Source organism: Dictyostelium purpureum (assembly GCF_000190715.1).
Source record: "Dictyostelium purpureum unplaced genomic scaffold DICPUscaffold_200, whole genome shotgun sequence".
In the NCBI taxonomy this organism is placed as follows: Eukaryota; Evosea; class Eumycetozoa; order Dictyosteliales; family Dictyosteliaceae; genus Dictyostelium; species Dictyostelium purpureum.
In genome coordinates this window covers 26,173-53,291 of record NW_003519536.1, presented here as the reverse complement: position 1 = coordinate 53,291, position 27,119 = coordinate 26,173, and the positions used below count along the sequence as shown (strand labels likewise).

Here is a 27,119-nt window from a genome sequence, read left to right as displayed (position 1 = left end):
CTTTGGCATCAAAGCTTGAAACACCACTTTTATTATCAAAAATTGAAAAACCTTTAAAAAAAAATGTTAAAATGATTGTATCCGACCTTGTTACAGACTATAATTACAATAGTGTATATTTAAATAATGATTTAAAAAGTACCCCAGAAAACCCTTTAGAAATAAAAAATTTTGAATTTCCAACAAGAAATATTCCTTCAATGGCTAATGTTTATTCAGATGGCCCTGCAAATTATTATTTAACACAAGATTTCGATTTCAATTCTTTCAGTAATTTATCAACACACAACGCATTTTCCAGTATCATTTTAAAAGGTACAACACATCCACTATTACCATTATCAATATTGTTGGAATTAGAATATCCAAATAATGGCGCACCAACATCACTTACAAAACTGTTTGTATTAATTTAAAAGTTATTAAATATTTTTTATTAATATTTACAAATTATAATTTCTTTAAAAAACTCCCAGTGATATATCTTATGACGTTATGGCCCCAACCAATTATTTAGATTTTTCGGGAAAAACCATCATAGATGCCATGTATGTATTATTATTAATTAAAATTTAAAATCATGTCCAAAGTATTAATCTTTTTAATTAAATTAGATCCTTTTCATCAACAAAAAATTTCCATATAAAAGGCCAATTTCCTTTTTCAAAACTTCCAAATGGTATTATGCAATTGTTTGTATTAATTAAATTATTCGGAAAAGCCAAAATCTTTAGAATTTTATTCTAATTTCTTTTTCTATTTTAAATAAGCGAGTTTATTTCTGGGGGTCTAACAATTTTACCAGACAATAAAGTTTTTGATGGAACAGATATTAGCAAAACTTCATTTAAGGCAAACAAAATTGGTGAAGATCTACCAAAATGGGATGGCTCAAATAATAGAATTACAACACTAGATTTAAGTTTTAACTCAATTACTGGTACCATAGATGAATCATATTGCTCCGTATTATTAATGATAAATAATAATAAAATGACAGGTAAAATTCCAGAATGTTTTACATGCCACTTTAATGATGCTTACATGAAAGGTTATTTTATTGGAAATCAATTTGATAATTTAGATTCGATTGGAACATGTAGTAAGTTTATAAAGATTATAATTAGTTTAAAAACCATTTTATATCCTAATATTTTTTTTTCTTATAAATAGAAACTATTCCAAAACTAAAATACTTTATCCAAACTTTTTGGGATAAAGGTAAAGTTGTAACAAAACCAGCACTTTCAATTATAGGTCAAAACATAGGGTATGATGTTTCTGATATATATTCAAACCCCCAAATTTCTTTTGAACTTTTAATTGAAGGAAATTCAAATATTATTGCATTTAACTACAAACTAAATAGAATTATTCACAATATAAAATTCAAAAGTACTGATCAAGAATTTACATTAACTCCAGATCCATACCCCCCATTATTATCAAATATAACATCAAATAATCAGATTTTATTATTCAAAGGTTTATATTATTCATACGATATCGCTGAAATAACAATTACAATTGGTGGTAAATCTTGTGATGTAACCGATTCAACATTTTATCAAATTACATGTACTTTAACAACATATCCAAATCAACTGAATAATGTACTAGGTATAATCAGAGTAGATCAATTACAAACAAAATTCAATCTAAATTTAGATAAACGTGATGGTAACGAAGTATTCAACAATTATACATCATGTTTAGATAATTGTGAATCATATAGCGGTAATAAATGCAACTATAATACTGGTATTTGTGAATGCCCACAGTGTTTTAGTCCAAATCACTATGTGTCATCAATTTCACCAACATACGAAGATGGCGGATTGGTAATAATGAATGGATGGTTTGGAGATATAAATCAAGATTTAAATATAACAATAGGTAATCAAGAATGCAAAATAGAAACCATATCACCAAACACAATTACATGCAACATTGGGGCAGGTACAGGTAAAAAAGATGTAACAGTATTTCAAAATGGAATCACATGGAAATCATTCAACTTTTTTATTTACCAATTAAAACAACAAATATGTTTAAACAAATGTACTGATACAAGTCATGGTATTTGCGATACATCAAATGGTATTTGTGAATGTAAATCAGGATGGATTGGATTCGATTGTAGTTCACCTTCAAATTATAATAATGATGGCAATACCAACAGTACAGTTCATCCAGACGGTTCAACAACAATTATTAACCATCAAACAATATACAATATATTAATCACATCATTATTAGAGTTAGATATTAACAGTGACACAGTTAAACAATATCCACTTCAAAACAATTGGAACATAACTTCAAAAGATAAAAACGGAAAAAATGTAATATTCACACAAATATTAAACGAAACTGAATGTCAAATCATATTATCGATCCAAGAAATTGAAAATGATATTCAATATTCATTCGCAGGTTTAGATTTCAAATTGGATAAAGGTTCAATTAAAGTATCAGTATCAATTCACAACTACAACTATCAAAGTCCACTCAATACATTACAATTACATATGATATCAAATATATCAGATACTACATCGAACGACTGTAACAGTAAACCAGCATCAACATCAACATCAATATTTGATAATCAAGTATTAAACTATATCTTGATCAATAAAGACAACAAGATTCTATATGGTAGATTTATAAACAGAGCAATATCAGATGGACATACAACATTAATCACCACATCATTAATATCAAGTCAAAATGAATCAGTAACCATTGGTATTAACATTCCACATTGCGAAACATCATGCTATATCGATCCAGACTTTTCAGTATTGATTAATTCCAATTTTAAAACAAACTGTGACAAATCCAAAAACCATACTACTCTGATTGCAATTCTTGTAAGCTGTATCGGTGTAGCTACTATTATCATCTTAGCAGGTGCTTTTTATAAAAAAAGTACCAAATCTAAAGTTATAGTTTTTAAACTTAAAAAAAAAATTAAAATGGCTAAATAAAAACCTTTTTTTCTATTAAATTGGTTCGATCTAATTTTGCAAAATATTCTGCCGGAATATATATGAAGTCCCTTAATTTTATAAAATTATAAATAAAATATCATTTACCAATAATATTAATATGAATAGCCTTACTTTAATTAATAGTAGGTTTTTATAAATAAAAAAAAAAGGGTCTTATTTATTATTAATTAATAATAAATAAAAAGTTATAGTGCGCATTTCTTTTTATTTTTTTTTTTTAAAATTTTTTTTTTAATTTTTTTATTTTTTTTCGTTTTTTTATTTTTAAATTTTATTTATTTTAATTTTAATTTTTAATTTAATTGTGTTAATAAAATGGTATATTTCCTTAAACATTTGTTATATATAATAACCATCACTTTTAAATCATCCTATTTGTTTACATATAAAATGATGTTATAAACTATATATAAAAATTATAAACAATTATATTAATTTTAATACATATTTATAAATATTATATATATATAGAGTAAATTATCATATATTTCACCAGAAGGTTTAAGAATTGATGGTAGAAGAGCAAATGAATTAAGAAGAATTAATATTCAAATGGGTGTTTCAAATAGAGCAGATGGATCAGCATATTATGAACAAGGTAATACTAAAATTATAGCGGCAGTTTATGGGCCAAGAGAGATATCGGTCAGTGGTCAATCTATTTTTGATAGAGCAATCGTAAAATGTGAATTTGCAACTAGCAGTTTTAGCACAACAGAAAGAAAACCACAACAAAAAACCAAAGGTGATAGAGCGACCACAGAAATTTCAAATCTAGTAAAACAAGCATTCGAATCAACTATACAAACTCATTTATATCCACGTTCACAAATTAATATTTATATACAGGTTTTACAATCGGATGGTGGCCTTAAGGCTGCTGCTATCAATGCTTCCACATTGGCATTGATCGATGCAGGTATTTCAATGAAGGATTTTGTATGTGCTGTTAGTACAAGTTGTATCGATGGTGTTGCCGTTTTAGATTTAAATCATATTGAAGAGCGTTCAGGTGGACCTGACTGTCTTTTATCTATTCAACCTCAAATTGGTGGTGTTATCTCTTTAAATATGGATTCAAAAGTCCCACAAGATTTATTTGAATCAGTTTTAGAATTAGGTGAAAAGGGTTGTAAAAAAATATTTTCAATTTTATCAGATCAAGTTAAAAAATATTCAACTGATTTAATTTCAAATCAATTAAAAATATAAAATAAAATAAAACAATAAATAAAAAAAATTAAAAAAATTAAAAAGGAAATATAAAAAAAATATTCAAAAAAAAAAATTTGGTACAGTTTATTTATTTGATTTGTTTAATATTGTAGAATATATATAATATACATTTTTATTATACTATGCATTATTTTATATTACAATGTTAAATATAAATTATTTTATTTATATTTTATTATATTTTATTATATTATAAATTGAATATTGGATTATTACTATTACATTTTATTTTGATTTTATAAATAATTTCTTTTCTTTTTTTTTTCTTTTTTTTTTATTATTATTGTTCATTTAAAAATTTAGTAGATAGTCTATCAACTATTTCATAAGATTCTATCCATATTTCACTGCCATCATCTTTATCTTTATGTTCATCCTATAGATAGATAGATATATGAAAATTATTAATTTTATTAGTTAATGATTGATTGATTGATTGATTGATTGATCGATTGAATGATAATGTATACTTACTAAAAACTCGCCTAATGAAACAATATAGGATGTAACTCTTGAAACTGAATCAATAATCATTCTTTTGGTTTCATCTAAAATTTCTTCTTGTTTTTTAACATCGTAAATATCTTTTGTAGGGTCTGATTTAAATCTTTCAACTTTTTGATATTGTGAAATCTCTTCTTGTTTATATAATGTATAGTCTTTTTCTAATCTAATTAAATTTAATAATTATTAATAAAATGATTATTATAATAATCATCATTTTGTAATAACTGATATTGTGAAATAAATTACCTTTTAAGTGCATCTACTTTTATTTTTAATAATCTTTTAATGTCTTGATTCATATTTGGTATATTTTTTTTTATTTTTTGAAAAAAGAAACAAAATGAATTGAAAATGAAAAAATTAAAAAATAAATAAAAAAAAATAAAATTTAAAAAAAATTTAAATTTAAAAATAAAAAAAAAAAAAAAAAAAACGAAATCTAAAATTTTTTTTTATCATTTTTTTTAAACCCCATTACTTATAAACTACTATAAATAAATAAAACATGGCCGACGACGATGATGGATTACAACTCAATATTTGTTATTTAAATAAAGCACCACCAAAAAAGAAATCAGATATTGATGAAGATGCATTTTTTAAAGAAAATATTAGTAATAATAGTAGATTTTCAACAAATAAACTTTATAAAGGAAAACAAACAAATGAAATAAATAATAATAATAAAAATAATAATACCCAAAATAATAATTATAGAAATAATAATAATAATAATAATAATAATAATAATAATAATAATAATAATAATAATAATAATAATAATAATCAAAACAACAATTATAGAAATAATAATCAAAATAATAATCAAAATAATAATAATAATCAAAATAATAATCAAAATAATCAAAATAATCAAAATAATAATAAAAAACCAACATATTTAGAAAAAAGAATTGCACTTGAACAAAAGCAAAAAGAATTAAAAGAATCAAAAGGACCACAAGTTCATAGATATAACAGTAATAATAATAATAATAGTAATAATAACGAATCAAATAATATAAATACTACAAATTCAAAAAATGATACTATAAATAAATTTAAATTAGCAGAAAAAAATGCTGAAAAAGACGAATTAAATAGACCAATTTTAGAAAATATTGAACCAGCTATATCAAAATTAGAATCATTTGAAACTTTTAGTTCAATGAATTTTGGTTCATTACAATTATCAGAAACTTTAGTTAGAAATTTACAAGGTCATATGAAATTAGTGAAACCAACACATATTCAAGAGGCATCCATCCCAACAATTCTTAAGGGCAGTGATGCATTAGTCAAAGCTCAAACTGGTAGTGGTAAAACATTAGCATATTTAATACCAGTAGTACAAAAATTAACTGAACAACGTGTTTCTCGTGCTGATGGTTGTTATTGTGTTGTAATTTCACCAACTAGAGAATTAGCATTACAAATTTTTGATGAGCTCCAAAAACTTTTAAAACCATTCTATTGGATAGTTCCAGGTTTAATTATGGGTGGTGAAAATAGATCTGCAGAGAAAGCTCGTATTCGTAAAGGTATAAATATATTGGTTGCAACTCCTGGTAGATTATTAGATCATCTTCAAAATACCAAAACTTTCCCAACTCATAATATCAAGTGGTGTATATTGGATGAAGCTGATAAGTTATTAGATTTAGGTTTTGAAAAAGATATTACCACAATTATCAATATTTTAGATGAAAAAAAGAAATCAAATGGTGTACCAAGACAAAATGTATTAGTTTCCGCTACTCTTAGTGATGGTATTTCAAGATTAGCTTCCATCTCTTTAAAGAATCCGGTTTACATTGGTTTAGATCAAAGAGCATTGGAATCTGGAGAAAATCCATTCGATGCTGCAATGAAAGAAGAACTTTTAGCACCAAAACAGTTAGATCAATATTTTGTTGAAGTCGAATCAAAGGAACGTTTAACTTCGTTGGTTTCATTTATTAGATGGAAAACTTCAAATATCAATACCGATGGTTCAAAGAGTGTCAATAACGAGCAACAAAAAATGATTGTTTTCTTTTCTTCATGTGATTCAGTAGATTTCCATTTTTATGCTTTCACACATTTAAAAATGGACAAAGAAAGAGGTTTATCAAAGAGCATTAAAGAAAAATTAAGAGATGAACGTAAGAAACAACAAGCTAAACAACAAAGTTCAAAGATTTTCCATACTGGTAATAGTGATGATGAAGAAAGTGATGCCGAAAGTGATGGTGGTAATGATAATGGTAGTGATAGCGATAACACCGATGATGAAAAAGAAAAAATCAATACAGATTCAGTAAGAAATACAAGATCAAAAACAAGTGTATTCTCAGTACCAGTATTTAAATTACATGGTGAATTAGATCAACAAACTAGAACCAAAACATTCTTTGATTTTAAAAATTCATCCAATGGTATTTTATTAACAACAGATGTTTCAGCTAGAGGTTTAGATTTACCATCAGTCAGTTGGATTGTTCAATACGATCCATGTTCAGACACCAAAGATTATATCCACAGAATTGGTAGAACTGCTCGTCTTGGTAATGCCGGTAGTTCATTATTATTCCTTTTACCAAGCGAAAAGAAGTATATTCAACATTTAGAGAATTATAAATTACAAATTAGAGAAATGAAGGTTACATCCATTCTTCAATCATTGTTCTACACATCAGAGGGCCAATTAAAAAAGAATTCAAAAGCATCACAGTTAGAATCTATTGTTCACGATCTTCAATTACTCTTTGAAAGATTTTTAATTTATGATTCAAAAGCTAAAGAATTAGCCCGTTGTGCCTATCAATCCTCATTAAGAGCCTATGCAACCCACAAAGGTGACGTTAAATCAATTTTCCATATTTCTCATCTTCATTTAGGTCATGTTTCAAAAAGTTTTGCTTTAAGAGAAACCCCAACCGAATTAAACAAGATGTCTGCTGGTATTAAAGGTGCCAAAGCTGCAAAGAAAGGTGATGAAAGTACTCTTCAAAAGCAAACCATTGATTTCAAAATGAAAAGTTATAAATCAGTAAATGAGTTTAGTGATGGTTTAAATGACCAACCTTTACAAAAGAGCAATTTCCATTATCAATCCGAAAGTGGTACAATTCATAATATTTTCCAACGTCATTTTGATAGAAATAAACAAAATGATGATTCAGATAATGAAGACAATGATTCAAAACAAAAGAAAAGAAGACTATATGATAAAAAAATTAAAGATAATTCTAAAAAATTTAAATCTAAATAAAATCTAAATTTAATTAATTGTATATATATTTAAAATATATATTTTTATTTTTTTTTTATAATTTATTTATTAAAAATATATTTTTTTTTAAAATGTGTAAAATTTACCAACATCCATTCAAAAACTCAAATTTTTTTTTTTTTTAATCAAAAAAAAAAAAAAAAAAAAAAAAAACAAATACAAATAAAAGATATGAAATCAAATAACAACAAAAAACCATTAAAAGTAGAGAAATCTTTAAAAAAAACTCATATTTCTGCATGTGGTGTTACAACATTAAAAGGTAATAAAATTATTTTTTTTATTGTGAAATTGTTTTTTTAATTTAATTATAAATAAATTCACAGGTACAAGATGTATAAAGGAAAAATTGTTTGGTTTAAATACATGTGCAACTCATGATCCAAGTTGTTTTTGTGGAAAAGAAAATTTTAAAGGTAATTAAAAATTAGATGATTTTTAATAATGTTTATTTAAAATATAATATTAAAATATTTTATAGGTGAGTTATGTAAAGCAAGAAAAGGAAAATGTAAAACCCATGATAACTATGTTTCAGAAAAAAAATCAGACATTGTTTGTTTAGGATCTTATTCGAATGGTGAAGAATGTATTAATAAAGCTTTGAGGGGTTCTTATTATTGTGGTATTCATAATAAAGAGGAGTTAGGTTTGATTTGTGGAAGTACTCATACTGCTTCAAAAAAAGGATGTAAATCAAAAGTTGTAAGTTCCTTTTTATTTAATAAAATAAAACAATATTTATAATTTTAATTTAATTATAATTTTTATATTATCAAGGTCCCAGGTGAAACAAGATGCAGAGTCCATTTGCAATATCATTTAGATGAAAAAAAAGGAAAAGAAAAAGAAACTAAAGAAAAGCATTGTTTTGAGTCTTCTAATGATGAATTTAGTGATTAGTATATCCGCCAAACAAAAGCAACAAAGAAAATAATAAATGTTATAGTTTATTTATATTAAAATAGTTTATTTATTATAATTTAAAAACATCATATTTTTCTTCTGATGATTCTATTTTTACATTGCCAATATAAAAATAAGCTGGATTTTGGAATGAAAATTCGTTTTTTCTACCTTCAATATCTGTATAAATATCTAAACCTGTAGTAACATGGCTACCAATATCATGAGCAAAATATTTTTTATGATAAGGATTACCATCTTTGAAGGCGCCATCATATGGAACAAAACCTAAACCTTCAACATAAAATTGATTTTTAATATGAATTTGCTTATCTCCTGGTTTATCCAATAAACCTCCACGACCATATAATAAACGTACTGGTATGTTATTATAACGTAAAATACTTCCAAACAACCATGAATGGCAACCGCACTAAGTAAAATTAATAATTTATTTATTAGTATGATGATTTAAAATAAATATATTTCAATAAACTTACATCTCCATGACCTGCTTTAAATGTTGAAATTGGATCACCATTGTGTGAATATGGATTCTTGTATTGAATGTTTTTATAAATGAATAATGAAACTCTGTATGCGAAGCATAATACACTTTCCATGGTACCATCATCAAATTGTTTTGGATATAAGTTATTTTCGAATATAAATTGTTCAAACTCTGGTGTGTCGAATTTCATTTTATCGGATGGTCTTAAGTATAAATCGATTTCTTTTTCTGAAATAGGATCAAAGTCAATTTGTTCATTTGGATTTGTGACTTCTTCTGCCGTGACTGTGTAAAAATCGACATCAACTCTATATTTCCATGTTAATTCCCTATCAACTTGGCCAGGATTTGGTTTATAAGCTAAAAGATAGCAATCATGAACTAGTGACTTGACAATTGAAGCTTGACTTATACATTGGTCATTGCTATCATGAAGTGTGAATGATGAATATCGAACCTGTTGATTATTAATATTTAATGGTATACCCATATAAAATTTAATTTCATTTAGTTTGGAATCTGGGCTAAATATAATTTTTTTTGTATATAAAGTTGATACTGAATAGTTATATTTTTTGACTAATTTAAATCTTTTATCCCATACTGAAAAAAAAAAATTAATTGATTTAGTAAAAGAAAATAATTAATTTATAAATGATAAAATAATACTTACACTTTTTATGTAGATTATGATCATTAATTAATTGGTCAACATGGATTTTACTTGGCAACCCATTGTTACTAATGTTTAAAGATTTTGTGGCATTTGAAAGGAATGATGATATAGAGTTAGAAAAGCTACTATCTTTTTCCTGTGGTCTTTGGGAAACTGGTTGTTGTTGAGTAGGTACTGTTCTATTTGGAACTGGTTGTTGTTGATGGAATGAAACAGGTCTTTGTGAAGCTGGTTGTGGTGTTGATCGTTGTTGTTGTTGTTGTTGTTGTTGTTGTTGTTGGGGTTGTTGTTGTTGTTGTAAAACTGTGGGTTGAGATTTTTGGCCAATTGTTTGTATATGTAATTGTTGATATTGGCTTTGATTAATATGGCTAAATTGATCTTGTTTGGTTGGTGCTGTTAATTGAGATAGTTTTGAAGTATGCGATGTTGATTCGAGTTCTACATTATGGCCAAAGTGTATCATATTCATTAATTGGAAACTTGGGAATGGAGAATATTTCGATAGATCTTGAATATCAGTGAGGTAATCCATACCAAATGTAATATGGTCACCACTATCATTACCAATAAGGTGAGTATGTGGACCATTAAAGTCTTTACATGTTACATCCATTGGTACCCAACCAACCTGATCTAAATATATATCTGTTTTTACATGCCATTGTGGGTCACTGTTGTTGTTTAAATTTGCACCACGCCCAAATAATAATCTGGTTGGAATGTTGTTATATCTCATGATACTTGTAAAAAAGAATGAATGACATCCGCACTATTAAAAAAATATTATGTTAGAATTTGTATTTAAACTATATAAATTCGAGTAAATATGTATACCTACATCACCATATTTTGCTTTAAATGTTTCAATTGGTTTACCAGATAATGTATGTGGATATTTGTATGTAAAATTCTTTAATTGGAAAAGATAAATTCTGTATGCAAAGCATAAAACACTTTCCATTGATCCGTCTTCGAATTGTTTTGGATAAAAGCCATTCTCTTGAATAAACTGTTCAAACTCTGGAGTATCATAGTTAAGTTTTTCAGTTGGACGTAAATAAATATCGATATCTCTTTGGCTAATTGGTTCAAATTGGACAACTTCGTTTGGATCTGTAACTTCAACTAAATTAACTTTATATAAATCAACTTCAAAATTGGCTCTACAAATGAAATGAAGTTTGTTTGGGTGCTGAAAAGGGTTATATTTAAAACAAAATAGCTTTTGATGAGATGAATCTACTATAGATGGTAAATCAATTATTGAATTATTATTGCCATCTAAAACTGTAAATGTTGCTTTTCTGATAAATTGATTTTGAATAGTCTCTGGTATTGTCTGCCAAACTTGGAGCGTACTTAGCTTTGTATTTGGTTTATACTTTAATGTAAAGTCATAGTTTACGCTAACTGACCCATTATAAGTCTTGACCAATTTATATCTTTTGTTATCCCAAAAGAATTTATGATATTCATGATGATCGACTAATTGGTCCAATGGTGGTATTTTGTGAAACTTTAGTTTTTGAATACTTTCAGCTGATTTTTTAAATAATGAGAATCCACTCTTTGTTTCAGATGCTGCTGGTTTTGAAGGTGCTGAAACTGGTCTTTGTTGTTGTTGTTGTAATGGTGGTTTTTGTATAGGTGATGTTTTTAATTGTTGTTGAATTGGTGATTTGTTAATCTGTTGTAATGGTTTTGGTGGGTTAAGTTGCTGTGGTTGATTTTGATATTGGGATCGATTGATGTGATGAAGTTGCTCTTGTTTGGTTGGTGCTGTTAATTGAGATAGTTTTGAAGTATGCGATGTTGATTCGAATTCTACATTTTGACCATAATGTAACAAACCCATTAATTGGAAACTACAAAATTGTGAAACTTTACTTAGATCTTTAATATCAGTGAGGTAATCCATACCAAATGTAATATGGTCACCACTATCGTTACCAATAAGTTGAGTATGTGGACCACTAAGGTCTTTACATGTTACATCCATTGGTACCCAACCAACTTGATCTAAATATATATCTGTTTTTACATGCCATTGTGGGTCACTGTTGTTGTTTAAATTTGCACCACGCCCAAATAATAATCTGGTTGGAATGTTGTTATATCTCATGATACTTGCAAAAAAGAATGAATGACATCCGCACTATTAAAAATTATTATGTTAGAATTTTAGAACTTTCAACTATTTATAAAATTTGGGTATATATATGTATACCTACATCACCATATTTTGCTTTAAATGTTTCAATTGGTTTACCAGATAATGTATGTGGATATTTGTATGTAAAATTCTTTAATTGGAAAAGATAAATTCTGTATGCAAAGCATAAAACACTTTCCATTGATCCATCTTCGAATTGTTTTGGATAAAAGCCATTCTCTTGAATAAACTGTTCAAACTCTGGAGTGTCAAAGTTAAGTTTATCAGTTGGACGTAAATAAATATCGATATCTCTTTGGCTAATTGGTTCAAATTGGACAACTTCGTTTGGATCTGTAACTTCAACTAAATTAACTTTATATAAATCAACTTCAAAATTGGCTCTACAAATGAAATGAAGTTTGTTTGAATATTTTGGTATTTCATATTGAAATAACCAGAGTTTTTGGTGAGATGAATCTACTATAAATGGTTGTGGATCTGTAAAAATTGAATTATTACTACCATCTAAAGCTGTAAATGTTGCTTTTCTGATAAATTGATTTTGAATATTCTCTGGTATTGTCTGCCAAACCTGGAGCTTATTCAGTTTTGTATTTGGTTTATACTTTATTGTAAAGTCATAGTTTACGCTAACCGACCCATTATAAGTCTTGACCAATTTATATCTTTTGTTATCCCACAGGTGTTTATGATATTCATGGTCGTTGATTAATTGATCTAATGGTGGTACCTTAGCAAATTTTGATTTTTGATTAAATTGTTCAGATTTTTTAAATAATGAAAATCCCTTCTTTATCTCTGAAGGCTCTGGTGCTGCAGGTTTTAAAATAATTGAAACTGGTCTCTGCTGTTGTTGTTGTCGCTGTGGTGGTTGTTGTTGGATTGGTGATGATATTGGAGGATTTGGTCTTAATGGTTGTTTAACTAAAGATGGGGATGGTTGTTGTGTTATTGTTGAAGGGCCATCAAGATGGTTGTGTACAGGTTTATTTAAAAAGTCATTATTTGGGTATAAATTTAATATGTGATTATTTTGATTATTGATATGGGTTTGTAATAATGGTGAAGAGTTATTTAATATAGAATGAACTGATTGAATTAAGTTATTGAATGAGAGCTGTATATTTATTAATGGTTTTTCGAAACATTCTGCTTTATTATCAAATAACTGAGAAGTTTCATTAAAAAGGGACGATTTTAAATGTATATATTCACTTTTTTTTTGTTCATTATTTACTTCGCTGGATAATCTATCAACTTTCTGTATTGTTGAATGAATCTGATCTATTGATAAAGAATAGTCTAATATCTTTTGATAATGTCCATTAAATTCATTTATTTCCCAATTCTTTATTTGAGCATCTATCAATTGAAGTATAGAACTACTGTATTTTGATAATGGATGTTGATTATCATAAAATTGTGTTAAACTATTATAAATACTATTTGGTGATAAATATAATTCTGATTTAAAAAAAATATTAGTACATAATTATTACTATTATGATTTTAAAATAATAAAAACCCCACCTTTAATATAGGATGTGTAAGAAAGCAATGAGTTTTTAACACTATTACAATTTTCATATAATCTCTTGAATTCTCTTTTTAAAGTTTCATAATTTGGATCCTGTATCTGTTATATATTTACAATAAAAAAAATGTTAGTTATTTTATAAATTTGTGTGCATATATTATAAACAAAATTTTTAGTTATAATATATTCGATGTTACACACATTAGATATCATTATGATTTTTTTTTAATTGAGGTTTAAAGAAAATTTTATTGTTTTTTAAAATTATTATAAATTATTATTACAATGATTAATACTGTTCGATACAACAATTAATTAATTGTTGTAAACACAACTAAAAAAAAATTTTATTTTTTTTTATAAAAATTTTAAAAAAAATAAAAATAAAAAAATATAATTTTATAAAAAAAAAATATTTTAATACTTATAAGTATAGAATTTTTTATTATTAAATTTTAAACTGAAAGTGATTAAAAAAAATAATTATTTGTTATAAATATTTATAAATATGACAGATAATCTTAAAATTATTCATTTTCATAGAAATTAAAAAAAATAAAAAAAAAATAAAAAAAAAATAATAAATAAATAAAAATAAAAATTATTTTAGTTACCCCATTAACAAAAAAAAATAATTAATACAAGATTATTATTTCATTCCATTATATTATGCATTATATTTTATATAAAAAATAATTAGATAAAGTAAGTTACTATTTTAGATAAATGCGTATAATACCAGTACAACCTTTCACCTCGGAAAATAAAAATCTAAAAAAAACCATTTTTTTTATTTTATTTTTTTTTTAATTTTTTCGTAATTTATTAATCAACTTTTTTTTTTTAAACATATCATTAATAAATTAAAATTAAAAAAAAACCTTTTTTATAAAACATATATAAATAAAATATGACAATAATTGAAACTATTTCAATTAATAATACAGATGCAAATATTGAAAGTGTGCCAAAAGATATTGCAGTATTGTTTAGACCAATGCATATAAATGATATTAGAACCATTTACGAGATTCAAAAAGAGATGTTCCCAACTGATGATTTATACGAGGAATATGAAGCATTCAAAAGCAAATTTACAGTTTTCCCACAAGGATGTTGGTGTGTCGATTTAATTTTAGATAACGAAAACAGCGATGACATTAAATTCTTTCAAAATTATGAACCATCCGATGACTTGGAATTAAATAAAAAGAAATTATTAGGTCACTTTTTTTCTCACCCATGGTTTAAAGATCAATTCCCACCACTCAATAACCCAGTAGCAGTTAAAGCAGGTGTTAGTAAAATTGTAAATCCAGAAACTGGTGAATTTTATAGTGACTCTGGCGAAATCATGTTATATTTAAATGAAATTGCAGTTAGACCAAGAGTAAAAGGTTTCAATTTAGCCCGTATTTTAACCAGAAGAGTTTTACATCATCTCTATCAAAACAACCCATTATTTGACCACATGGGTTTGGTTTCAGTTCAAGGTTCATTCAAAGTTTGGGGTTCAGTAGGTTTTAGTATTGATAATAATTTACCGGAAGAAAAAAAGAAATATTTAATCAAGTCTTATGGTGATGAAGCATGCTATATGAAAATGAAATACACTTTATCTGACCTCTATATAAAAAATAAAAAAATTGAAGAAGAAAAAATTTTAATTTTATTAAACCAAAATAATAATAATCATAATAATAAAAACAACAACTTGGTTATAAATAATAATGTTTTTAATTATGGCAATTTATTTAAAGAAATCAGAAAAATATCAAAATTATAAAATAAATCATATTTTTTTAAAATAGTTTTTTATATTTCTTATTTCATTTTTTCATTTGTTTTTTTAAAATAGTTTATTTTTTATATCGTTCAATTACTTACAGATTAAAACAAGTTTACACCAATATCATAAACACAATCATTAAATATTACCATGGATAATTAACATCTGTTATTATTACCTTTACAAATTCAACAACTGAATTTTATGTTGTCTAAATATAGGTATTAAGAATTATCAAAAACTAAAAATACAATAGTTTTATTTTTGTTTAACCAATTTAAATTGGAATAATTAATATTACTACTAATTCATAAAAATTTTAAAACAAAATAAAAATTAAAAGATTAAATTATTTAAAGAATTGGTTATTGAAAAATTTAATTTTTATTTTAGACAGAGTTCGTTTAATTACTATTTTTGTGAATTTGATCATTTTTTGGTTTTATTTGACTTTTCATTTGCCTATTTTTTAATAATCCTCTTGTTTATTTTCAGCATTTTATTCATCATATCTATCTGAGTTATCACTGATATCATCATCATCTGATATATAAAAACGATGAAATCCCCCATTTGAGTAGAAAGTTACTCTGAAATTTCCTTTTTCTTTATAGTATTTACGCAAAAAATCTATGTATTTGGTAACTTTTTTATTTTTTTTAATTTTTAAATTCTGGTCGATTATTCCTAATTGCTCTGAAGTTTCATAATATTCACTAATTTTTTTAATTTTGTTTTTTTCAAAAATTTGGGAAATTTCCATTTTCCACTTTTATTGTACTGCATACCTTTTGATGTTCATAACCTGGGTATCTTTGATCATTTACATTTATTCTTTTTTCTAAAATATAACCAGAAATGAATGGCCCTTCAATAATATTATAAACTTTTGCTTGTTGAAATTCTTTATGGTAGTTACCAAATTCTTTATTTTGAGAGATTACTATATGTATCCTATCATTTAGATTTTGAAGTTCTCTTGCAGACAAGCAAAAATCCCTTATTAGAGTTGGTAAACTATTATTCTGATACCTTTCTCCATCATGTGGCATTACCCAATAGATTTTAGAATATTTTTTTTTTTTAGTTTTTGAACATCCAGATAAATTGGTTGCATTTAAGCCCAAAATAATTTCACAATTATTTTTGATCAACCAATCAATATTTTCTATTGTTTTAGCACAGTTGTTACATTTAGATTTAACATTATTATTATTATTATTTTCTTCAATACTCATCGAAGCTACAGAATTGATAATATCATTGACACTATTGTCAGAATCGTCACTATTGTCAGAATCGTCACTATTGTCACAATTACTACCGTCACACTTGTAAATATTACGATCTTCATGTATATGGATATTTTCATTTCTTTTATAATTATTGAAAACAGCTTTAGTAATATTCAAATCTGATGCAGTAACTTTTAAACTATTATCACACTTTTCATTGTGCTTTTCTACCAATGATTTGCAAAATGAAAAATTACCTTCACCTACAAACAAAATGTTTTTATGATTTCCATTACATTCCATAGCCATTTCAATTTTATTTAATTTAATAAACTATATTTATTTAAAATATTGAAAGTTTTTCACTTTATTTAATTATTTAAATTGATAAAGTTATGGAATAAATAAAAAAATTTTTAAAAAAAAAAAACAAAAATTTTTTTTAAAAATCAGATCCAAAAAAAAAAATTTTGATATAGTTTTCAAAATTTTTTTTAAATTTTAGTAATACAGATTAAATCTAACCGGAATTTGTATAAAATTTCTTTTTTATTTCAAACCCCAAAAAATAAACTTTTTTAGCTCTAATAAAATCAAAACCAAACACTGGTCATTTTCCATTTCAACTGAATGCTGCTTTATTGTAGTTGAAATTTTAACTTGCTATATTACAATATAACTTTATCTACCTAACAATTTATTTTAAATAAAATAACATAACAAAAACTATTAATGTTTAATTAAAATTAATTTTTATTTTTATTGGTTTTAGATTTTAGATTTTAAAGAATATTATTTTTTTTTATTCAGTTTAATGGTGTGTATATTATTTCTTTTTCTAAAGATCCAAAAAATTTAAAACATCACAAAACAATATTTTATTTTATTACAATATATCTTCAAAATTTCATTGAATTTTTAATTATCTTTAAAAAATAATTTTTTTTTTTTTTCAGATTTTTTTTAATTTTTTTTAATTTTTTTTTTTAATATTTTGTTATTAAAATGTTAAAAAAAATAAATAATGTTGGTATTATTGGTGGAGGTGTGTCAGGTTTATCAAGCTATTATTATTTAAGAAATGGTTTATATTTATCAGACAATCCAAATAGAGAAATAAAAATAAATATTTATGAAAAATCCAATAAACTAGGAGGTAATATCCAAACCAATATATTCAATAGCAATAATAATAATAATAATAAAACCAATAATGACACAAGCAATAATAATATTGTTGTTGAAAAGGGTCCAAGATCATTAAGAGCTGCAGGTAAAGGTTTAAATACACTAGAGTTGGTCAAACGTTTAGGTATATCAAACGATATTATATTCAGCAGTAAAAAAAGTAATGGTAAATTTTTATTAATTGATGGAAAGGTTCAAGAGGTACCAATGGGATCATTGTTCAAGATAGCACTATTCTCGTTAAAATATGGTCTTATTAGTGCAATTTTAAAAGAGCCATTCCAAAAGATACCAAAAGCAGTTAAAGAAAGAGATCCAAATTATGATGAGTCGATATTTGATTTCTTTTCAAGAAGATTGGGAAAAAGTGTTACACAGAGATTTATAGAGCCATTTTGTTTAGGTATTTATGCTGGTGACTTTAAGAAGCTTTCAATTAAATCATGTTTCCCAGCAGTTTGCAAAGTTGAGCCATTCAATGGTCTTATCCTTGGTAACATTTTCACATCAGCTGAAGAAAAAGCAAAATACGAAACTGCAAAAGAAAAGTTTGAAAAATCATTGATCCCAACAAAACTTTCGCTCAAAGAGGTCCTCGATAAAGATATCGATAAAACTGGTGTTTTTTCGTTCAAGGAGAATGGTTTATCGCAATTAATTCAAAAGTTTAGAAAAAATATTGAAAGTGATGGTCGTACCAAACTACACTTCTCTAGTACTATTAAGGAAATTTCAAAGACCAATAGCGGTGCCATCAAAATTATAGATGAATCTGGTGCAGCCCAAGAATTTGATAGATTAATTACTACAATTCCATTTGTCGAACTTGCACCAATGTTTAAAGAATCTGACCCCACTCTTTCAAAACTTTTAGAGGCCATGAATTATTCCTCAATTGCAGTTGTTAATTTTATTTATAAATCAAATGAAAAAGTTTCAAATAAAATTCAAGATAAAGGTTTTGGTTATTTAATATCATCAAAAGAAAATAACCCTGTTATTGGTGTTTGTTTTGACTCAAATACTTTTCCAGAATTTGTAAATAACAATAATAACAATAGTACTGCAAATGAATCAATTATCACTATAATGATTGGCGGTAATAAAGGAATCTCTGAAAGAAACGATAAATGGGTAGATGTCACCAAATCAACATCTGAAGAGTTAATCAATATAGCATCAAAACATTTAGATAAATATTTAGATATAGAAAGTAAACCAGACTTTACAAATGTTCAAATCTACAATAATGGTATACCTCATTACGAAGTTGGTCATCAAAAATTAATAGACGAAATTAATAAGCACATATACTCTAATTATTCAAATACTCTTCTTTTAGGTGGAAATTCATTAGAAGGTGTCGGTATCAATGATGCAATTTTTAAATCAAAAACCTTAATTCATTCATTAGGTTTATATAAAAAAGTTAAATAAATAATCATAATAATAATTTATAATAATAAAAATAATAATAATAATAATAATAATAAAATAATTAATAATAATAATGGAAATAATAACAATAGCAGTAATATCAATTGAATATGGATAATAAAATAATAATTAAAATAATATATTTTTATACAAATTATAATAATAAATAGTTAATAATTTAAAAAACTAAAATTAAAATTTAGCGGATATATTATTTTTCATAATACAGAAATATTGTCATATTTTTTTATAATAGTTTATGATTATTCTTTTTTTGTAAATCTTCATATTGTTATTTTGGTCATCTTGATATCATTTTTTTTTGTAATTATAAATTTTAATATGATATTTATTTTTAATTATACTTTGAAAAAATAAAATAAAAAAAAAACCCCACACACCCACACTATAATAAAGATTTAAATTAAATTTTTTTTTATTTTTATAATTTTCTATTTATTTATATTTATATTTTTTTTTTAATACTATAGTATTTTATTTTTTTTACATCTATGTTCAATAATTTGATTATTTTTATAAATTAAATTACAATACTATAATAAAGATTTAAATTTAAATTTTAATTTTTATTTTTAACGATATCATTATATATTAAAATAATAATAATAATAATAATAATAATATTTAAAATAATATAAAAACTATTTTAAATATATAAAATAGTTTTTTAAGAAATAAAAAAATGAAATTAATTTTCACTTTTTATTTTTTTTTAATTTATTTTAATTTTTTTTATCATTGTTCCTCAAAACAGCTAAACTATTATTCGTTATCCAATGAGGGAAGGCCCTATCCTCAGCCTAGGGAATGGAAAACAATAAACAGCAATGATGGTTACTCAAGTGTAGATTTGATCAAGTTTCAAAGCTATCCTAACCAAGTAGAGGAATTTAGATTAGAAATCAATGAAGATCTTTATTATAAAGATATTAATATCAATATTGCCTCCCATGACCCAAAAGTTCAAAGCAAAATTAAACTAGAGTTTGGTGAAAACAAATACATTACAGGTAAAACACCATGGTTGGTACAGGTTTGCGGGGTAGAGTCGATAAACTTTAATATTACATGCATTAATAAAATGGAAAATGAACCATGCTCATTAACAATTCTAATAAATTCAACTTCCACCATAGACCTATGCTCAAACGGTGTCGAGTTTAACTATGTAGCAATACTAAATGACTGGTTTGATTCCTTGGTAAAAACTGGAGATGTTATTTATTATATTTTAGAAAAGTTTATCCCAATAACAAAATAAAGAGTAAAAAATTTAAACTATATTTTTATTATTTTTTTATTTTGTTAAAACTTTTGTACAATTTAACGAAAATTTTAAAACACATTTACCCTTTATGCATAAATGTGAATATGGGCACATGGAGTCTTTCGTACATTCTTTGTTTAGGTCATATTTAGTGCAACTTGAATTCCTAAGGTTACATTATTGGTTAAAGGGACACTCTGAATCTGATTTACATCCACATTTCAATTTACAAAAACCATTAATACAAACAGTACCATTTGTGCAAAATGTATGATCCATTCCACACTTTTCACCGTTTTTTAGTTCTAACTGACACATATTACCCACAGATAATTTAAAACCATAGTTACCATAACACTGACTGTCCTTTTTACATTTTCCCCCCAGTTCTAATTGCTGTTGACATTTATTTTTAGAGTTGCAAAACATTGTATAGTCACATTTGAAATCATAAAATTTGCATTTCCCACCTAACCCCACACTTGACCTTACTTCACATATACCACTATCACCTAAAACTATATATACACCCAATATAAAAAAGAAAACACAATAATTTATAAGCTTTTTGTTTAATTTCATTTTTTTAATTTAATAATTATTAATTAAAATATTATTTATTTATATATTTAAATAAATAATATTCATTTTTTAATTGATAATTATTAACAGTTAAAAAAATAATAATAAAAAAACTATTTATCTTAATAAGTTATTATTTTACTGATTAAAAAACAAAAAAAATATGTACCCACATTATCCCAAAAAGCAATTATAATTTTTTTATAAATAGTAATAAAAATCTATTATCTTTTAAACCATTTGTACAAATCTAAAGAAAATATTAAATGAAAATAATGAAAAGTTATCAAAATATTTAAATAAAGTTTAGAAATAAAAAAAACTTCAGATATTATTATAGTTTTATTTAATACAAAGTTTCATAAAATTTTTATTTTTTTTTTTTTTTTTTTTTTATATTTTTTTTTTTTTTTTTTTTAATGAACAACAATAATACTATTTTTAATATGGAATAATAGTGGTGGTTGGGGTCTTTGTAGAAAGGCCATATGGAGGATCAACCTTGTTGTTTATTTGTATTAAATGGAGCAGGTAACTTTGATTAATAACCCTCAGCTATAACCTGATTTTATTAAAATTATAATTTTAATAGTCATCATGGTTACAAAAAAGCTGAATAAGTGGAATTGTCACTTCTATTTAATGTATCTATAAATAGTGAGTCGTGGTAGGTGTTCCTTAAATGTCTATCTGGTTTAAATACTATAAAAAAAAAAATTAATAAAATTTAAAAATATAATTTATCTATATTCATAGTTTTAGTTACATTTTTTAATATATTTTCTAAGTTTACAAAGCATATAAAATGAAAAAAATAATAATCATTTTAAAATTTCTTTTTTTTATAGCATTTTTTTTAATATGTATTTAATAATTATTTTTTTTTTAATTTTTTTTTATTTAATTAAATTATTTTTTGTTTAAAATTTTAAATTAAAAATTATAATAATTGTATAAATATATTAACACACATATGTTCCCTCCATCGCGATATTCTATTCACACACATAAACACACTTATAATAACTCGAAAAAATGAAAAAAATAGAAAAAATAGAAAAAATAAAACCAATTTTAAACCAATAAAATTTTTAAAAGAAGACAACTTAATTTGATTTAATTATTTTGGTTATTAAGTTATATAAATAATTATTTTATTTGTTTTTTTGTTGTTATAAAATTTTAATCAAATTATTTGCGTATTTTTAAATAATTTAAAATTTATTTTTTTTTTTTTTTTTAAATTTTTTAAAAAATTTTTTTCATAGTTTTTATTTTTTTTTTTTTATTTTCGAATTTATTTATTTTTTTTTTTCATATTTAAATCATATTAAATTAAAATGGGTTTTGATAGAGACGATAATCCATACAAATTATCACCAAGATTCAAACACAAAGTCCCAGTTGTTCGTAATGAAACTGTTGGATGTATCCCACTTTTTACCGATTTAGGTGCCTGTTTATCACAAAATGATTTTGATGCTTCAAAATGCTCAAAACAATTAAAGAGTGTCGAAGATTGTAAAAGAGAAACTGTATGATATTATTATTATTATAATAACCATAGCAATAAATTACAATAATGACAATAATGAATGTACAATAATTAGTAATCACAATATAATACTAACTATATTTCTTTTTTTTTAAAACTATTTGCAAAATAAAAATACAACCATCAAAAATATATTTATATTGGATTAAAATTATAACAGAGAATTCAAAGACGTATCTCACCATTCAACTTCCATTTCCATAATGTCATTAAAAACAAATATAGAATTCCAATTGGTAGATTTTAAATAAAGAAATATAAACAATAATATATTAGCGAACAACAACAACAACAACAACACAAGCAAACAACAACAATATAGCGAACAACATAATAATTATAATATGAATAAATAAAACCAAAAACGTTAAAATTTAAATAAATTGTCAAGATTTAAATGTTATAAAAAAAAAAAGATTATTATTATATTTAGTTTATTTTTAATTTTAAGGTTGAATTGTTAAAATAACAGGATATAGAGTTCTAGATTTTGGATTTTGGATAAATGCGAAACCTTTGGGTGTATAATTTTTTCTATATTATATAAATATTAATTAGTGGTTAGTTAATTTTAAAAAAAAAAAAAAGAAAAAAGATTATAGAAATATATTTACTCTATTGAATAGTTTTGAATTCTAACAAACTCGGTGGCTGAACAATAACCGATACCAGATCCGAAACCTCTAGCTAAAGATTGTTCACCATTTGTAACGAAACCAATTGGTTTTCTTCCCATTTGATCATAATATTCAAAGAGATCATTGGTTGTAATGGTTGAAGGTTTCTTTAGTTTTTTTAATTTTGGTGATTCTAATTGGATTGGACTGTAATCTCTTTTATAGTATTTATATTGCAACAATTCTACATCTGATTCTAATGGTTCATATATAACTGAATTTGGCAATGGTTTGCCTCTATGAAACATTTTAATACTAACACGTAATAATCCTCTATCGTTTGGTTTATTTATATATTCTTGATCAAATGGTATATATGTACTATCTAAAATAAAAACAAAATAAATTAATAAAAATATTACAATTAAAAATATATTAAAAATGTTGATATTTACTTTTCATTACTGGATAATTATCAGGATCGATTAATGATAAAGCCAATTTTCCTCTATAAACAAAATATGGTTGGGATTTTAATACAACTTCACCTTCGGTACCAATAATATTTTTTAATTTCTTTGATTTGTGTTCAATTTCTTTATTTTCTTCTTTTTCACTTTCCTCTTCTTTTTGTTCTGGTTCACCACTGATATTAAAATCTAAAATTTCATTTTTATTGAATTTTAAAACCCATTCCCAATATGGTGAAAATGGGAAGAAAATTGAATTTTTCAAATAATTGATTTTTTTAGATTTTGGAGTTCTATTATATTTTTCTTGTTTAATGAATGCTAATAATTGATTATACTCTATACCTGCTTTGCAATCTGGGAAATCCTTAGGATAACTTGGTAAACCTTGTTCTAATAAAAATCTATCCCTATCTTCCAAACCAATTGACCATGCACCACTATATATTAACGGTATCCAAAATGCTAAACCCCAACCTGCTGGTACGATAATATCCCAACCTGAACCATATCCACGTGTTAACCCACCATCTCTTTGAACTAACATAATACTTGGTGATGAATATTTACTACCAATTTCATTAAAATCTTTTAACTATAAAAATAAAAAAATAATTAATAAACCATAAATAATATTTTATATTTACAATAAATAATGATTTACATTTTTTCTTCTTTGATTAACAGAGTTATTTGGTTCAATATTTTTTGATATTGATGATCTTTTTTCTGAACACCATAAATCTGAAACTGCTACTTGTTTACAATAATGTGTCCAATTTACAATAATTTGATTTATTGAATGTTGTTGTGTTGGTTGTGCTGTTTGTTGCTTTTTAATTTGTGGTTTTGAAACTGTTCTTGCTGACAATGCTGTTTCTGTTGGTATTTTACATGCTAATCTAGGATCGTGTACCTTTAATGAAATTACTGTTCCTTTTGGTAAAGTTGCTGGTGTTCTTAAACTATTTAATAACTCCCAAACATGATTAGAGTCTAATTGATTACTATTATTATTTACTGAATCTTTATCTTGTCTTAAAAATAAAATTGAATTTAATACTGCGTGTGATTTTGAACCTGTTAATTCAAATCTCTGTAAACCATGTTCTAAATTATTAATATTTACTATATAAAATAATTAATAATTAGTAAGAAATTTAATTTTTGAAATGGTAAAGTTAAAATAATTACAATTATATTCGCCTGCATTCTTTTCAAAAATAAAAGTAATTTCGTTTAAAGCTGCTGGGTGAATCCAAATCCAAATCATTCTTTCTTTATTATTTACATTTTTATTGTCATTTTCGATTTCTTGCTTCCATAAAAATCTAGTAGGACAAATAAAATGAAATGGAAATCTATCTGTATAATATAAATCGATTGAACCTTCTCTGCTACCATTTAAAAAACTATATAAAAGTATAAAAAATAGTTAATATATTTATTATTATTATTATTATTTCACTATTTGAAAAATTAAATACCCTTTATTTGAAATTGAAATTGAATTTGGATCGGTAAATCTTTTAAAAAAGTTTATAATATTGGATTCAGTTCCTTTAATTTCTATACAGTTGAAATAAGAGCTATCATATATTGTGGATAAATGAGAGGATGCTCTAAATGTGGATCTTACACCTTTACGATTGATTGATTTTGCAATTTTATGACCCCACAAATTCAACATTTTCATTCTTTTAGCGTGCCAAATATGAGTTTCTAACCATTTAAATTGCTTTTGTCTTCTTTCATAATCACGTAATAAATAGGATGGTCTTCTCTTTGATTTTCTAACCATTTTCTTTTCCTTTGTTAAATTACCACCTGAAGAAGTTGCTGACTTTTCCATTTCGTATTTACCTTTTTTTCTTAAATGAACTGGTAATCTATAAACATTGTGACTCATTGTTCTTCTTCTAAGATATCTTGGTAAAGTTTGAAATGATCTTGAATTGCTTTTTTTAGTTTGAACCATTTTCATAAATTCCTTAATCTCTTTTTTTCTTGAATTAATAAATGGAATAACTTTAATGGTTGGTGGTGCTATAAAATTTTCTTTACTTGTATCAATTGTATCATTAAAATCATTATTATTAATATTGGCTGTGCTAGTAGCTGTACCACTATTATTTGTAGTGGTTGTGCTAGTAGATGTACTACTAGCATTCTCTAAACCACTATTATCCATTTTGCTAATGATGTTTTAAACAATAAAAAATTAAAATATGAAAAAAAAAAAAAAAATTAAAAATTTTACAAAATTTAAATTTTTTTAAAAAAATAAAAAAAAAACGAAATGGGATATCTTTTTTTTTTATCAGAAATGAAATATATGGTTTATTTTTATTCATTTGGAATATTAAAATAAAATATATGATTTATTATACTTGACATGAGCTATAGCAAGATTCTCTTGGATGGGGTTTACAGGTCAAATTATATCCACATGGAGGTCCTTGGAAATAAACACCGCCGCTAATTGGATAGGTTGAACAAAGAGTATTTAAATTACCCAAGCCAGTACATAAACTTCCTTTTGGTGTAAAAACACAATATTGTCCTGGACAATCATAAGAAGTTTGACATGCCTATAATAAAATAAAAAATTAGTTAAATTTTTAATTTCTGGAAACGTTTTCTTTTTTTTTTTTTTTTTGGTAAAATATTATATTTACAATTGTTGCATGAGAAGCAATTAAAATTGAAAGTAAAATAGCAATTAAGTTTATAATTTTCATTTTTTTTATTTGATAAAATAATAAATGTGAATTATAAAATGTATGAAATTTAGTTGTTTAAATATTTATTTTTTTTTGTTTTAAAACTATTTAATAAAATAAATTATATCTTTAAAAAAACTATTATTGAGGATTCCATTTATGTTAATAATATTATCTATAGTTTTTTTTTTATCTTTAATTTATTATTTTAGATTATTATTTTAAAAAAACAATTAGTATATATTAGTATTTATAATAATTATTATTTAATAAGCTTATTAAAAATAAAAAAGTGTCATATGACTATACTTTTACTTATAACCTACAAAATAAAACTATGATGTTCTTGGAATTCAAATCATAAATAATAATTAATTTTTTTTTAAATTTTT

General features: G+C 24.4%; 14 protein-coding genes across 14 annotated transcripts; 8 read left to right on the top strand and 6 right to left on the bottom strand.

Annotated features, from left to right (window-relative positions):
* Positions 1–891: 891 nt before the first annotated feature.
* On the top strand, positions 892–2,993 carry DICPUDRAFT_36615 (uncharacterized protein; the record flags this gene model as incomplete). Its single annotated transcript, XM_003289938.1, has 2 exons — positions 892–1,126; positions 1,228–2,993. Coding segments are annotated over 2 exons (2,001 nt in total), but the record flags the coding sequence as incomplete, so codon positions are not given.
* Positions 2,994–3,332: 339 nt separating this feature from the next.
* Positions 3,333–4,229, top strand: DICPUDRAFT_88747 (uncharacterized protein; the record flags this gene model as incomplete). Its single annotated transcript, XM_003289937.1, has 2 exons — positions 3,333–3,335; positions 3,489–4,229. The coding sequence occupies 2 exons, from the start codon at positions 3,333–3,335 to the stop codon at positions 4,227–4,229; spliced, it is 744 nt and encodes a 247-aa protein (XP_003289985.1).
* A 304-nt stretch (positions 4,230–4,533) lies between these two features.
* On the bottom strand, positions 4,534–5,059 carry DICPUDRAFT_80741 (uncharacterized protein; the record flags this gene model as incomplete). Its single annotated transcript, XM_003289923.1, has 3 exons — positions 4,534–4,629; positions 4,728–4,923; positions 5,007–5,059. The coding sequence occupies 3 exons, from the start codon at positions 5,057–5,059 to the stop codon at positions 4,534–4,536; spliced, it is 345 nt and encodes a 114-aa protein (XP_003289971.1).
* A 206-nt stretch (positions 5,060–5,265) lies between these two features.
* DICPUDRAFT_154460 (uncharacterized protein) lies at positions 5,266–8,013 on the top strand (the record flags this gene model as incomplete). Its single annotated transcript, XM_003289936.1, has 1 exon — positions 5,266–8,013. One exon carries the CDS (start codon positions 5,266–5,268, stop codon positions 8,011–8,013), a length of 2,748 nt encoding a protein of 915 aa, XP_003289984.1.
* Positions 8,014–8,205: 192 nt separating this feature from the next.
* DICPUDRAFT_80739 (uncharacterized protein) lies at positions 8,206–8,937 on the top strand (the record flags this gene model as incomplete). Its single annotated transcript, XM_003289935.1, has 4 exons — positions 8,206–8,296; positions 8,361–8,450; positions 8,516–8,739; positions 8,815–8,937. 4 exons carry the CDS (start codon positions 8,206–8,208, stop codon positions 8,935–8,937), a joined length of 528 nt encoding a protein of 175 aa, XP_003289983.1.
* Positions 8,938–9,010: 73 nt separating this feature from the next.
* DICPUDRAFT_36609 (uncharacterized protein) lies at positions 9,011–13,936 on the bottom strand (the record flags this gene model as incomplete). Its single annotated transcript, XM_003289922.1, has 8 exons — positions 9,011–9,373; positions 9,441–10,054; positions 10,125–10,899; positions 10,969–11,954; positions 12,478–12,672; positions 12,805–12,910; positions 13,145–13,770; positions 13,837–13,936. Coding segments are annotated over 8 exons (3,765 nt in total), but the record flags the coding sequence as incomplete, so codon positions are not given.
* Positions 13,937–14,753: 817 nt separating this feature from the next.
* Positions 14,754–15,629, top strand: DICPUDRAFT_154457 (uncharacterized protein; the record flags this gene model as incomplete). Its single annotated transcript, XM_003289934.1, has 1 exon — positions 14,754–15,629. The coding sequence occupies one exon, from the start codon at positions 14,754–14,756 to the stop codon at positions 15,627–15,629; it is 876 nt and encodes a 291-aa protein (XP_003289982.1).
* A 743-nt stretch (positions 15,630–16,372) lies between these two features.
* DICPUDRAFT_154456 (uncharacterized protein) lies at positions 16,373–17,176 on the bottom strand (the record flags this gene model as incomplete). The annotated part of the gene is made up of 1 exon (XM_003289921.1): positions 16,373–17,176. The coding sequence occupies one exon, from the start codon at positions 17,174–17,176 to the stop codon at positions 16,373–16,375; it is 804 nt and encodes a 267-aa protein (XP_003289969.1).
* A 696-nt stretch (positions 17,177–17,872) lies between these two features.
* DICPUDRAFT_154455 (uncharacterized protein) lies at positions 17,873–19,492 on the top strand (the record flags this gene model as incomplete). The annotated part of the gene is made up of 1 exon (XM_003289933.1): positions 17,873–19,492. The coding sequence occupies one exon, from the start codon at positions 17,873–17,875 to the stop codon at positions 19,490–19,492; it is 1,620 nt and encodes a 539-aa protein (XP_003289981.1).
* A 703-nt stretch (positions 19,493–20,195) lies between these two features.
* On the top strand, positions 20,196–20,774 carry DICPUDRAFT_80734 (uncharacterized protein; the record flags this gene model as incomplete). Its single annotated transcript, XM_003289932.1, has 1 exon — positions 20,196–20,774. One exon carries the CDS (start codon positions 20,196–20,198, stop codon positions 20,772–20,774), a length of 579 nt encoding a protein of 192 aa, XP_003289980.1.
* Positions 20,775–20,957: 183 nt separating this feature from the next.
* Positions 20,958–21,362, bottom strand: DICPUDRAFT_80733 (uncharacterized protein; the record flags this gene model as incomplete). Its single annotated transcript, XM_003289920.1, has 1 exon — positions 20,958–21,362. The coding sequence occupies one exon, from the start codon at positions 21,360–21,362 to the stop codon at positions 20,958–20,960; it is 405 nt and encodes a 134-aa protein (XP_003289968.1).
* A 1,340-nt stretch (positions 21,363–22,702) lies between these two features.
* Positions 22,703–23,164, top strand: DICPUDRAFT_154453 (uncharacterized protein; the record flags this gene model as incomplete). Its single annotated transcript, XM_003289931.1, has 2 exons — positions 22,703–22,897; positions 23,078–23,164. The coding sequence occupies 2 exons, from the start codon at positions 22,703–22,705 to the stop codon at positions 23,162–23,164; spliced, it is 282 nt and encodes a 93-aa protein (XP_003289979.1).
* Positions 23,165–23,363: 199 nt separating this feature from the next.
* Positions 23,364–26,195, bottom strand: DICPUDRAFT_36629 (uncharacterized protein; the record flags this gene model as incomplete). The annotated part of the gene is made up of 6 exons (XM_003289919.1): positions 23,364–23,451; positions 23,532–23,919; positions 23,990–24,599; positions 24,669–25,132; positions 25,199–25,416; positions 25,492–26,195. The coding sequence occupies 6 exons, from the start codon at positions 26,193–26,195 to the stop codon at positions 23,364–23,366; spliced, it is 2,472 nt and encodes an 823-aa protein (XP_003289967.1).
* Positions 26,196–26,388: 193 nt separating this feature from the next.
* On the bottom strand, positions 26,389–26,745 carry DICPUDRAFT_154451 (uncharacterized protein; the record flags this gene model as incomplete). Its single annotated transcript, XM_003289918.1, has 2 exons — positions 26,389–26,595; positions 26,683–26,745. The coding sequence occupies 2 exons, from the start codon at positions 26,743–26,745 to the stop codon at positions 26,389–26,391; spliced, it is 270 nt and encodes an 89-aa protein (XP_003289966.1).
* Between the last annotated feature and the right edge of the window lie 374 nt (positions 26,746–27,119).